The 11,160-nt window shown below is 35.0% G+C and overlaps 2 protein-coding genes across 2 annotated transcripts; both read left to right on the top strand.

Moving 5' to 3' along the window:
• The first annotated feature begins 902 nt into the window (after positions 1-902).
• LOC112741056 (NADH dehydrogenase [ubiquinone] 1 alpha subcomplex subunit 9, mitochondrial) lies at positions 903-5,640 on the top strand. Its single transcript, XM_025789877.3, has 12 exons — positions 903-1,272; positions 1,382-1,478; positions 1,860-1,924; positions 2,093-2,178; positions 2,321-2,405; positions 2,495-2,565; positions 3,138-3,269; positions 3,979-4,094; positions 4,232-4,355; positions 4,483-4,551; positions 5,096-5,216; positions 5,331-5,640. The coding sequence occupies exons 1-12, from the start codon at positions 1,185-1,187 to the stop codon at positions 5,468-5,470; spliced, it is 1,194 nt and encodes a 397-aa protein (XP_025645662.1). The 5' UTR covers positions 903-1,184; the 3' UTR covers positions 5,471-5,640.
• A 1,052-nt stretch (positions 5,641-6,692) lies between these two features.
• Positions 6,693-8,801, top strand: LOC112722855 (serine/threonine-protein phosphatase 7 long form homolog). The gene is made up of 5 exons (XM_025774039.1): positions 6,693-6,773; positions 7,775-8,073; positions 8,107-8,367; positions 8,451-8,541; positions 8,763-8,801. Exons 1-5 carry the CDS (start codon positions 6,693-6,695, stop codon positions 8,799-8,801), a joined length of 771 nt encoding a protein of 256 aa, XP_025629824.1.
• Positions 8,802-11,160: the final 2,359 nt, after the last annotated feature.

Below are 11,160 nucleotides of genomic sequence, written 5' to 3'. Positions count from 1 at the left end.
GTCATCAAAGTAATATGGATTTGCCAATCGATTGAATTGGGTAAATCCATATTGTTTTGTTGACTTCAATCGATTGGGTAACACAACCAATTGATTGAATTGTGAGACCTCAGGTTGTTTTGAAGCATTCAATCGATTGGGTAGTATGAGCAATCGATTAAATTTTAAAAAACCCACAATTTAGTCATCGTTCAATCAATTGGGTAATATGACTAATCGATTGATTTTTGCGAAAACCATGTTGCCTTGCAATTTTCAATCGATTGTTTTGTGATAACATGTAGTCCAATCGATTGAGTTATGGAAAACCTGAAATTCAATCGATTGATTTTCAAAGAAACACGATTTCACAACGTTACGGATCAAATATAAACTTTTAATCGATTGGAATGGCCAAAAAGTTTATTACGATCGATAGAAGATCTAATTCGTTATTGTTTTTTATTTTGATTGTTAATAAACATAATAGATGAATGATAAAATAATAATTTATAAAATAAAAAATAATTTTTATAATTAAATAAAATATATAGAATTAATTTGTAATTAAAATTAGAAAATAACTATTTAAAAATTATTAAAAAAACTTAAAAAAAATATATTTTATTATGAGATCATTTAACGGTCGAAACGTTCTAGGACTATTAAATCCTTAAGCAAGTTAGTTTAGTAAATGGGGGAAAAAGATCCTCTCCAGTTTTTTTAACAATTGATAGAATTCAGTGTGATCTATCACCTTTGATTCTATGAGTGAGACCAGAAATAAATAAGAAAGAGAGCGCAATGAATGGTTAGATTGAACACTGGATACCATCCAGTTTTTTTCTCACTGGAGAGGATCACTCCCGTAAATGGGATTCTGCTCTTGCCAACAAATCATTCTCTTCGGTGCTTTTTTCTTTGTTTTTGGACGGTAACATTCTCTTCGGTCTCAACTCGTAACACAACGTAACCTACATCTTTCTTTTCTCTTTTCATTTTTTCCTAAAGCCCAATTACCTATATGGGCTCTATATAGAAATTCGACCCAACTTCATTCAGATCGAAATTCGAAACCCACACTCGCGTGCACCCTCTTTCGCTACACACACAACGCTGTGTTCTCTCTCTCTCTCTCTCTCTCTCTCTCTCTCTCTCCAACTTCTCTCTCTTCTCTGTGTAAGTGTGTGGGTGGGCACGGTAAGATGCAGGCCATTACGAGGCGCTTAGGGCATCAATCTTCAACAGCTTCAATCTCTTCCTTCAAGTCTCTCTACGCACTCTCCGATCACCGTTAGTTTCTTCCATTTTCCCCAATTTTCCGAGCAATGTCGGGGCTCTAGTGTAATTTCGGATTCTGATTTCCATTTTCTTGTTGTTGTTGTTGTTGTTGTTGTTGCAGATTATGGAGTGAACAATGAGCGTTACGTTTCTACCCTCGCAACCAAGGGCGTGGGTCACCTTGTCCGCAAGGGCACTGGTGGAAGATCATCTGTCAGGTACACACTTGATTCCTTCATTTCGCTTGTTGTTTTCTTTTTGTTAATGTTTGTTTCTTTTTCGGTATATTTATTTCGTTAGTTTAATCACTGTTATGTGGGAAGGTTTGTAATTTTGAAATAAAACTCCATAGTATGAACTAAGAAATATATTTAATGTGACCTTGATAGAGTAGGGATATCTTATGGAGAACAAAAATCTTCTAATTGCTAAAATTTTTTAGGTTAGACGAGAATTTGTGGTTTAACTTCTCTACTGCTGATTATTTCATACTTTTGGTTAATGTTTTGGAAGAGCTTGATGTGATTCTAAAGTAGTCTTGTTAGATTATACAGCTTATAGGTAGTGAAACTGATGTTTGAAAACAATTCTGTTGGCAGTGGCATTATTGCTACAGTCTTTGGAGCAACTGGGTTCCTAGGCCGATATGTTGTTCAACAACTAGGTGAGTTTCTTGGGTTTATGATTGTTTCAGAGAAAAACTCACCAGACTGTTGTTTTGAAGACAAAATATCTTAATTACTTGTTCTGTAGATAAAATATTGTAGAGTAAATTCTATTAAGTTCTCCTTTTCCGACCTAAATCTTATTGCTTTTCATTCTTGTTTTCTAGCTAAAATGGGATCTCAAGTCCTGGTTCCTTTCCGAGGCTCTGAAGATTGTCACCGTCATCTCAAACTGATGGGGGATTTAGGACAGGTAGCCTAAGAAAATAGTTTTATACATTCAAGGGCATGTATCATTTTCCGTTTTCGTTTGAATGGAAAAGCTAATGGTGTTATATGCATGCATTATTTTTCTATGGTATTTGTGTTAATTTGCTGGTGGCTAATATGAACAGATTGTACCCATGAAGTACAACCCAAGAGATGAAAGTTCAATAAAAGCCGTGATGGCAAAGGCCAATGTTGTTATCAATCTTATTGGTATGCATATTCTCATTTAATTCTGCACCTTAAATTTTATAAAATTAGAGCTTTTAACTACTTACTCTAGCTGAGTTGGTTGCTGGCAGGAAGGGATCATGAGACTAGAAACTACGGTTTTGAGGAAGTACACCATCACATGGCTGAGAAACTTGCAATGGTACAATCATTTACTTTTGCTCTCATCATGTTAACATCTAAAAGTTGTCATTTACACCTATTCTCTCTTATTCCCTCTATATGTGTGCTTATCTTGGGTAAAGACGCAGAGTATTTACTTAGATGTCTGTTTATTGTTGTTCATTTGCATTTGTGATAACAATAAACCATTCTAAAGTTTATAAATCAAATTAATTTAACGGCTGTTAACAAATACACTTATTAGCTGGAAATTAAGGATGTTGATGGGCATTTTGAGAAAAGAGAAAAATCAAGGCATACTATGTTATGCAAGCTATTGAAATTTATTGGCATACTATGTTATGACATGAGCTAGCTTGAGGAAATATTAAATGGAGAAATTCAGAGCTGTTTACCAGGAACTTCATGCAAGCTATTTGGGCTATCTCTAAGGGGTATGCTCTTAGTTCTAAGTTTTACGCCTATTAAGTTTAGTGAATATAAAGTGACCCAATATGGAGCCTTGCGAATTTTGAAATTGCTTTGTTTAGTCTGAATATCTGTATTTTCTGATTGTGTTATTTGTTAAATAGTAAATTCAAATTGTTGCAGATTTCCAAGGAACATGGTGGTATCATGAGATTTATTCAAGTTTCATGCTTAGGGGCTTCTCCTTCATCCCCATCCAAGATGCTTAGAGCTAAAGCAGCTGCTGAGGAAGCAGTTTTAAGGGAGTTGCCGGAGGTACAATATAGCTTTTGACTATGTAGGCTAAACTAATTGTTTCTAGTGCATTTATGAGATGCAGTTGGAGTAGATATTGCTCTTCTCATTCGCAAAGAAGCTGGACAAAAAGGCCTTATTTTCTAAAAGCTTTTGTAATGAACTGATTATTTTTATTAAAAAAAATCAATATAAAAAAAATCAATTCTAAATAATTGAGACTTAGAGCTAGAAAAGCCAATCTGGCAATATAAAGAACCTAAGTAAAATTTTTCCCTGTTGACTATTGACTATTCAGTTATTGATCTTTTCCATTCACATATAAAAGAAATTTATATTCTAATTAATTATCAAATTATCAGATATACTTTACTTAAATGGGTTGAAGTGTACTATATTAAATCTGAAGACATGTTTAAAAAGTAGCAATGCTATGATATCAATCTCTATCAACAGTGAATTGGTCTGTTAGGGACTTGGGTATATTATCAGGTGCCCTAAGTCTCACGTCAAGTAGTATGAGATCCTTGATATTGTATTTAAGGAGAGTGGTTGTTTCTCCTTAACAACTAGCTTTTAAGGGTGGTTCTCCCCTTAAAACTATTTGTACTCGAACAGTTGAAACATGTATGGCCATTTTCGCACCAAAAAAATAGTAGATAGGGAACTTTCATGCTTTGCTATCTTGCAAGAGGATTAATGTCAGACTTCCTAACTTCTACCTCTACAGGCTACAATATTGAGACCTGCTGTTATGGTTGGTACAGAGGATCGAATTTTAAATCGATGGGCTCATTTTGCAAAAAATTATGGCTTTCTTCCATTGATTGGGGATGGCAGCACCAAGTATGTACATATTTATGGAGAATTTATTCTGAGCTTCAATCATCTTTGCTAAGTGAATTGTCTTGAGTGTGGTGCAGCTGATTAACAATGAAGTGCATGTTTCTTGATTTTTGGTCTGACAAACACAATTGTTGCAGAATCCAGCCCGTGTATGTTGTTGACGTTGCGGGTGCATTAACAACAGCCTTGAAGGATGATGGCACTAGCATGGGAAAGATTTATGAACTAGGTGGTCCAGAAATTTTTACTATACATGAATTGGTAACCTCTAAATCTTTTTATTTCGTGCTATTTATATTTCAGATTGTCACTACAAGAGATACGGTGTTGGGAACATCTTGAAGAAGAAACTGTTGAAATGATGATTGTTATCTTTTGTAAATTGCAGGCAGAGCTTATGTATGACACAATCCGAGAATGGCCAAGATATGTTAAGGTGCCTTTTCCCATTGCCAAGGTATTTTCATCACTTCATTGTTTGAGTAATTGTCTACTTAGCATTGGAAAAGGTTGATGATGAGAAATAGTTTGACCATGCTGGGTTAATTTTTGCTCGAAATTTAGTGCACAATTCTTAGTGTCACTACATTTAGAGAATTTGTGCATGCTGGATTCGGCTGGTTTAACTCATCCATTCCCATCTGTTGTTGAAATGCATAACTGGGAAATCGTATCTGATGACAAGCAAATGGTTCTTTTGATTTGGACATATCCATAAAATTAAAATTTCAAACCTTTAGAACTTGTAATCTTGCATGGATTTACATTGCTTCACTGTGTAATTCTATGTCATGCATTCGTATCCAAGCAGCGGATGAGTTATATTTTTTATTTTATTTGAAAGATTACTGCCCACTTGGTCCATTTTTCGTTTTAGCTTTGGAGTGACCACTACCTTAACGGGGGGACAATTGGACAGATACTAGGTTAGGTGTTGAGAGTTCATATAGTGCGCTTCGGTTAAATTAAATGTTAACATCGTCTGGTATGTGTGATTTCAGGCATTAGCAACCCCACGGGAAGCTCTTCTAAACAAGGTTCCTTTTCCGCTGCCCACTCCTAACATGTTCAATTTGGATGAGATCAATGCTTTGACTAACGATACTGTTGTTTCAGAGAATGGTAAGTTCCTTAAAACTTATCATCCGGTCCTTGAATCCGTAGTCCTTTTCATGACATTATTCTTTTTTACCTTCATATGTCCCACATCCTTTTTGTTTGATGAAAATTCTGCAGCTTTGACTTTCAACGATCTTGGGATTGTTCCTCACAAGCTGAAGGGATACCCTATTGAGTTCCTTATTTCATATAGGAAAGGTGGCCCACAATTTGGATCTACAATCAGTGAAAAGGTGTCACCGGAAGACTACCCTTAAGATTATTTTTGTTTGATCTTGAATCATTTTCCATGTACTACCAAACATTTCATTTCATAAGTTGAAAGAGTTTTTGAGAAAGCTCAACTTTTGTATCTTTCTATCAAAATGTAGAATATGCGCCATCGTGTTTGATAATGATAATAAAATCGAGATACTAATTGATTTCATATTGAAATTGCCTTTTAATCAATCTCGAATTTACATTTTCAAATTGCTCGTTATCTTGATGATAGTTTTTTTTTTGTTTTCCACGGTATCCCCCGACCCGACAGGTCATAGACCGGTACTGAGCTTTATTTAAGGGTTTGTTGCTGGCTAATGGGTTGTTGCATGCACAAGGCGGGATTCGAACCCCTGACACTTCTTTAAGCGGATTAGTGAGCTAACTACTAGATTAACCCAACTTGGTTATCTTGATGGTAGATTTTATTTCGCTGATCCTTTATTTTTATGGTTTGGATCATCGGTTCTTGTTCTTTTGTGGACGTGTTCTGTGAGGCGTTCTTGTCACTATCATAGGAATCGGTAAATATTCTATATAAACAAAAATTGTGATCAGGTGTTTTTGTCACTACTATAAGAGAATCGGTAATATTTTCAAGTAAACACATTTTTTAATACGCTGTCTGTTTCATGATGTCTTTAAAAATGGTAAATTTTATTTTTTATCCATAAAATTTCAAAAAGTTTTAAAGTTATTTTTAATGCTTAATATATTTAAGAGTAATATGACGTATAGGTTCTTTAGGGTTGAGCTTGACTTATAGTGCAGTCAGACAATTAGGTATTTGAGGATGTGCAATGATAACATGCAAGCACTATGAAATAAGGAATATATAGGCACTTTTTTATTTTACATATTGGGGAGGAGCTGGTGTATAACCAAGTTATGGGCGTCCATGGTGCTTCACCAAGATGTGACGGTTGGGCTGAAGAAATCGGACGGACCGATTTGAGCACGGTAATTGGACGGTCCGATTTCAGGGCTGGAAAGGAACACAAATCGGACGGTCCGATTTGTGCCCCCAGCCAGGTGTCACGCATGCAAGTGTCCCCCCCACCCCCTTTAGCAACACTTCGGTGATCTTTGAACGCTCCCCTCTCATTCTCTTTCACTTTCAACAACACACTTTCTTCTTCTCAAACCCCACCAGCAGCTTCTCCATGGCCCTCCATTGATGAAATTTTAAATAAAAAAAAATTGGACCATTCTCTAACGATGCCTAGAAGAAGAAGAAGAATAAAAGATGTTAATCGTCCGGAGCTTCACATTGCTAATTATCTTGATCATCCTAACTATGTAAGTTTTTATTATAGAATACTTTATTTTAAGTAAAATAATTATTATTATTAAGTTAGAGATTAGTAAATTATTATGATGATAATGTTAGAAATTAGTTAGTAATAGTGTGTCTAAGTATTTTAATCTGATTAAAATAATTTTAGGAATTAGTAATGTTAGATTATTATAATGATGCAGAGATTAGAGATTAGAGATTAGTGTAATAACGTTATTTAGAAAAAAGGATTATGACATTATAATAAAATAATAAATTAGTTATTGTTATTAACAAAATAATTAAAATAATGATAATAATAATAATACTGTTATTAAAAATGGAGATATAAAAATAAAATAATTAATATTAATTATTATTACTGAATTTATAATAATAATAATAATAATAATAATAATAATAATAATAATAATAATAATAATAATAATAATAATAATAATAATAACTCATACTGATGGTATTATTATTTTTATTAGAATACGGTCCTTATAGAATAATACGGCCCTTAGTTAGTATTAATTGTTAGTAATAAATAAATTTTTGTAATAATAATATTTATTTAGGATTAAACGTTTGTAGGATAGTAAAATAATTACTATGAGTTAAAAATTATTAAATTAATTATTTTTGTTATAAGTATAACATAAATATTTAATAAAGGATTAATGATTGATTTATTGTTGTATGTATGTTGTTAGAACATAATTGAATAGTTACTTGAATATTAGTATATAATATGATAGTTATTTTTTAACAGTATTGTTATTATTATCATTTTTATTGGTTGTGGTTGTGGATACGTTTAACTGGTTATTTGGTAATGAAACTTTGATTTGATCAATTTAATTTGATAATTAATTAATATTATGTTTGTGTTTAGGGTTCTCGAATGTTGCAATGTGACTACTACATGCCGCCAGATCGGTACAATTCAATAGTGGAGGGGTATTTACGGGACACCGGCTTTTATCATATTTCACAGATTGGAGTTGTCTAATGTCAGTCGGCATTGGTTAATGCTCTGGTTGAGAGATGGCACCCTGAGACGCACACATTCCACTTTCCGGTTGGTGAGTGTGCCGTGACACTGGAGGATGTGGCGTTAATTCTTGGTCTTCCAACGAATGGTTTGCCAGTTACGGAACCGACACTGAGCAGTTATGAGGCTTTAGAGGCTGAATGCTTGGATCAGTTTGGTGTTGCACCTATGAAGGCAGATTGCAGGGGAAGTTTCATTAAGTTGGTTTGGTTTCGAGCATTGAAAAATCGATTAGTATTGGTTGATGAGGTCCAGATTCAGAGGTACGTGTAGTGCCATATAATGTTATTGTTTAGGACCGTTATGTTTGGAGATAAGTCTGCAGCAGGGGTGCACTGGAAGTTTCTGCCGTTACTCCGTAACTTTGGCGGGATCATACAATTCAGTTGGGGATCAGCCTGCCTGGCACACATGTATAGATCGTTGTGTAGAGCAACTTGTGTCGACTGTAAGGAGATTGATGGTCCGCTGACACTGTTGCTTGCCTGGGCATGGATCCGTCTACCATTCATTGCGCCGATTCCAACCAATCCTCAAATCTTTCCAATTGCAAATAGGTAAATTTAATTACTAAACGCTTTGAATTAGTGTATTTAACATTGTATTGATAAATGTAAGTTAACGAATCGCTTGATGTCAGGTGGCATAACTGGGAACGTGAGAATCGGCCTTACAGATATCGTACCCTTGATCACTATAGGAGAGATCTGGATGTTCTGCAAGAAGGACAGGTTTGTTGTAATAAATAAGTAGTTCTTTTCATTACTCGTGTTATTATTCTGTGTAATCCTCGGTTACTTGTATAATGTGTGTAGTTTGTTTGGGAGCCTTATGTAATTGGAAGGACCGATCCGGACGTGATTCCTCCTGACATCCGTCAGCATTCTATTATTTGGAGTGCGACAATTTCACTTATATCTTTTGAATGCATAAAGTGGCATGCATCTGATAGACTGAGGAGGAAATTTGGTTTGGCTCAGGGGGTTCCTGATCAGGGGCAAGACCTAGGTGAAGCACACGGCAAAGTTCTGACAGGTCCGAAGAATCAAGATTGGTCTGGAACCCACTCATTTTGGGTTAATGGCGCACCTGCATTTACATGTTGAGGAAACTCCGGTGCATGCATGGCCTCCAAATCCAACGACCGCATGAAACTCGACTCCACAAACGGCTGCTGATTTGCTAGTGCATTTGCCACATCCGCCACATCTGCCACCATAGCCTCGTCAGCTTGATCTTCATCTACACCCGAATCAACGGCCTCGTAGTTACTTTCGAACTCTTCTTCACTATCACTGTTGTAATCCTCCAATTCTATATCTCGATCCGCTGCAGATTGCTCGAACTCGATATACAGTTCGATAAATGATATTCGCGACCGACTTTCAAGAAACACTGAAAACATTTCTTGCATGCTCGCTTCGTCTGTCACGTATTTCGTTTGAAATTGCACGAACCCACCAAAGACAGATATAGGATATCTGTACAGAATACACGACACTCTCCTAGTTGTTTGAGAATCTATCTTCTCACAAATGATACCTTTTAATTCTTCAAATGACAGTGTGAATGGAATAATAATATCTAAAGGATTATTACACACAAATTTCACTCCTTCTGATGTTTGTAATAAAATTTGGCCATGATAATATACTTTTAATCTTACTCTATCATCCATAATAATAGAGAAGAAGAGATCTACAAAGAAAGAAGAAAAAAAGATCTGCAGAGAAGAAATTTTGGAGAGTTGAAACATGGAAGAAGAAGAATGAAATGGATTACTCAGCTTGGGTAGGTACATCTATATATATATATGACACTCAAATCGGGCCATCCGACCGCATGCATGATCATTCGATATTTTTTGAACTAAAAAATTGGACGGTCCGATTACTAAATAGCCCGCCAAAAAGTTTTGAAACCAAGAAATCGGTGGGTCCGATTTTGGTTCTTTTTTGAATTCAGCCCTGAAATCGGTTGGTCCGATTTGCTGGGACCTAAAACACCAACAAATGCATTCTACCAAATCACATGGTCTGACTACCATGCACGAAGCAACACTTCCCACAAATCGGACGGTCCGATTTGTGTCACCTCAACCCTGCAAGAAATCGGACCGTCCGATTTCAGTCCGTCAACTAACCGCCATCACACACTTATTAAACACCTCTGAACTCCATAAACCTGCGTTACACCAAACTAAGCATCATATGCAAAAAAATTAGCCATATATAGGTCCTTGTAAATTTTCGAGTTGAACTTATAGGTTTTTGATAAAAAAAAAAAAACAAGTGACAATTAGATCTTTGAAAATGTCTCACATTGGACTCAGTTAGTCTGTCGTGAGTCTCCTCTTGCCGTTAGTCAACACATTCGTCTTCTTCCACATGGTTGGAGGTGTAGCGTTATCGGCACAAGATGACATTGTTTTCTGAACTACTAAGTTGCATCTCCAAAACGTTGCCCAAATTATAGAGTAAATAACCTTTGTTGCATTTTTCATCATATAGTATTAGTGTTTTGCATTTTGCACATTACTATTAAGTACTATTCTAGAATAAAATAAAGTAAAATGAGAGTGAAAATATATTAGATTTATTGTAAATCAATATTAAATTGGCAGTGATTCTCCTTATGAATTGGCACTCCACAAAAGTTGTTTGCTCTTTTGCTATTTGTGGAAACATAAATAAAAGACCAAGATATCGAAATGGGTTTAATTATAGATTTTTGTTGGAGCCTCTTCTAAACCCACATTGTATTTGATATGGTAAGGGCCAATATCAATTATGATGTTAGAATGTAATAATTATATGATTTTTTAGACTGTGTAAACAGACAAACAATAAAGCGACCATTCTCATACATAAGCATTTTTTTATGTAATACGAGCTACCATAGAAACTTTATCATTCATACATAAGTGAAAGCATTAAAACAGTGAGTGTGTTACAAAATTTAAGAGTTATGTTGAAGAGCTTATATTAGAAGATATTATTATTAAAATTTTCTTATCTTATACCTTTTATTTATTTCATAAAATCTATTTAATAACTAAAAAGACAGCACATAAATCCATCCACTAACATGTGGCAGCTATAACTTGAGCAGAAATGGCAGGAATTGGGATTATATTTGTAATAGCAATTGCAGCACATTGACAATGCTAAACATACTTGAATTCACAACAATTCTCCCGATGCCTCAGCCATACATGGATATTCACTCTTCCTTAATGACTGAAAACAAATATTTCATTTAGCACTGATGATTGGATTTTTGACGGTATAGAATTTCACAAATGAATTCTCGTTGCAAGTATAGTTTCTAAACCAATCAAAAATCCTTTC

This window comes from Arachis hypogaea, chromosome 2 (genome assembly GCF_003086295.3).
Source record: "Arachis hypogaea cultivar Tifrunner chromosome 2, arahy.Tifrunner.gnm2.J5K5, whole genome shotgun sequence".
In the NCBI taxonomy this organism is placed as follows: Eukaryota; Viridiplantae; Streptophyta; class Magnoliopsida; order Fabales; family Fabaceae; genus Arachis; species Arachis hypogaea.
Note: the sequence above shows the minus strand (reverse complement) of the source record. Positions and strands in the feature narration are given on the sequence as shown.

Excerpts from the sequence above, each read along its gene's own strand:
- LOC112741056 (XM_025789877.3), top strand. The coding sequence starts at position 1,185 with ATGCAGGCCATTACGAGGCGCTTAGGGCATCAATCTTCAACAGCTTCA. Across the intron at positions 2,566-3,137 it reads TGGCTGAGAAACTTGCAATG|ATTTCCAAGGAACATGGTGG; the intron begins GTACAATCATTT and ends AAATTGTTGCAG. Across the intron at positions 4,552-5,095 it reads TGCCTTTTCCCATTGCCAAG|GCATTAGCAACCCCACGGGA; the intron begins GTATTTTCATCA and ends GTGTGATTTCAG.
- LOC112722855 (XM_025774039.1), top strand. The coding sequence starts at position 6,693 with ATGCCTAGAAGAAGAAGAAGAATAAAAGATGTTAATCGTCCGGAGCTT. Across the intron at positions 8,074-8,106 it reads GATGAGGTCCAGATTCAGAG|GACCGTTATGTTTGGAGATA; the intron begins GTACGTGTAGTG and ends GTTATTGTTTAG. Across the intron at positions 8,542-8,762 it reads ATGTTCTGCAAGAAGGACAG|ACTGAGGAGGAAATTTGGTT; the intron begins GTTTGTTGTAAT and ends TGCATCTGATAG.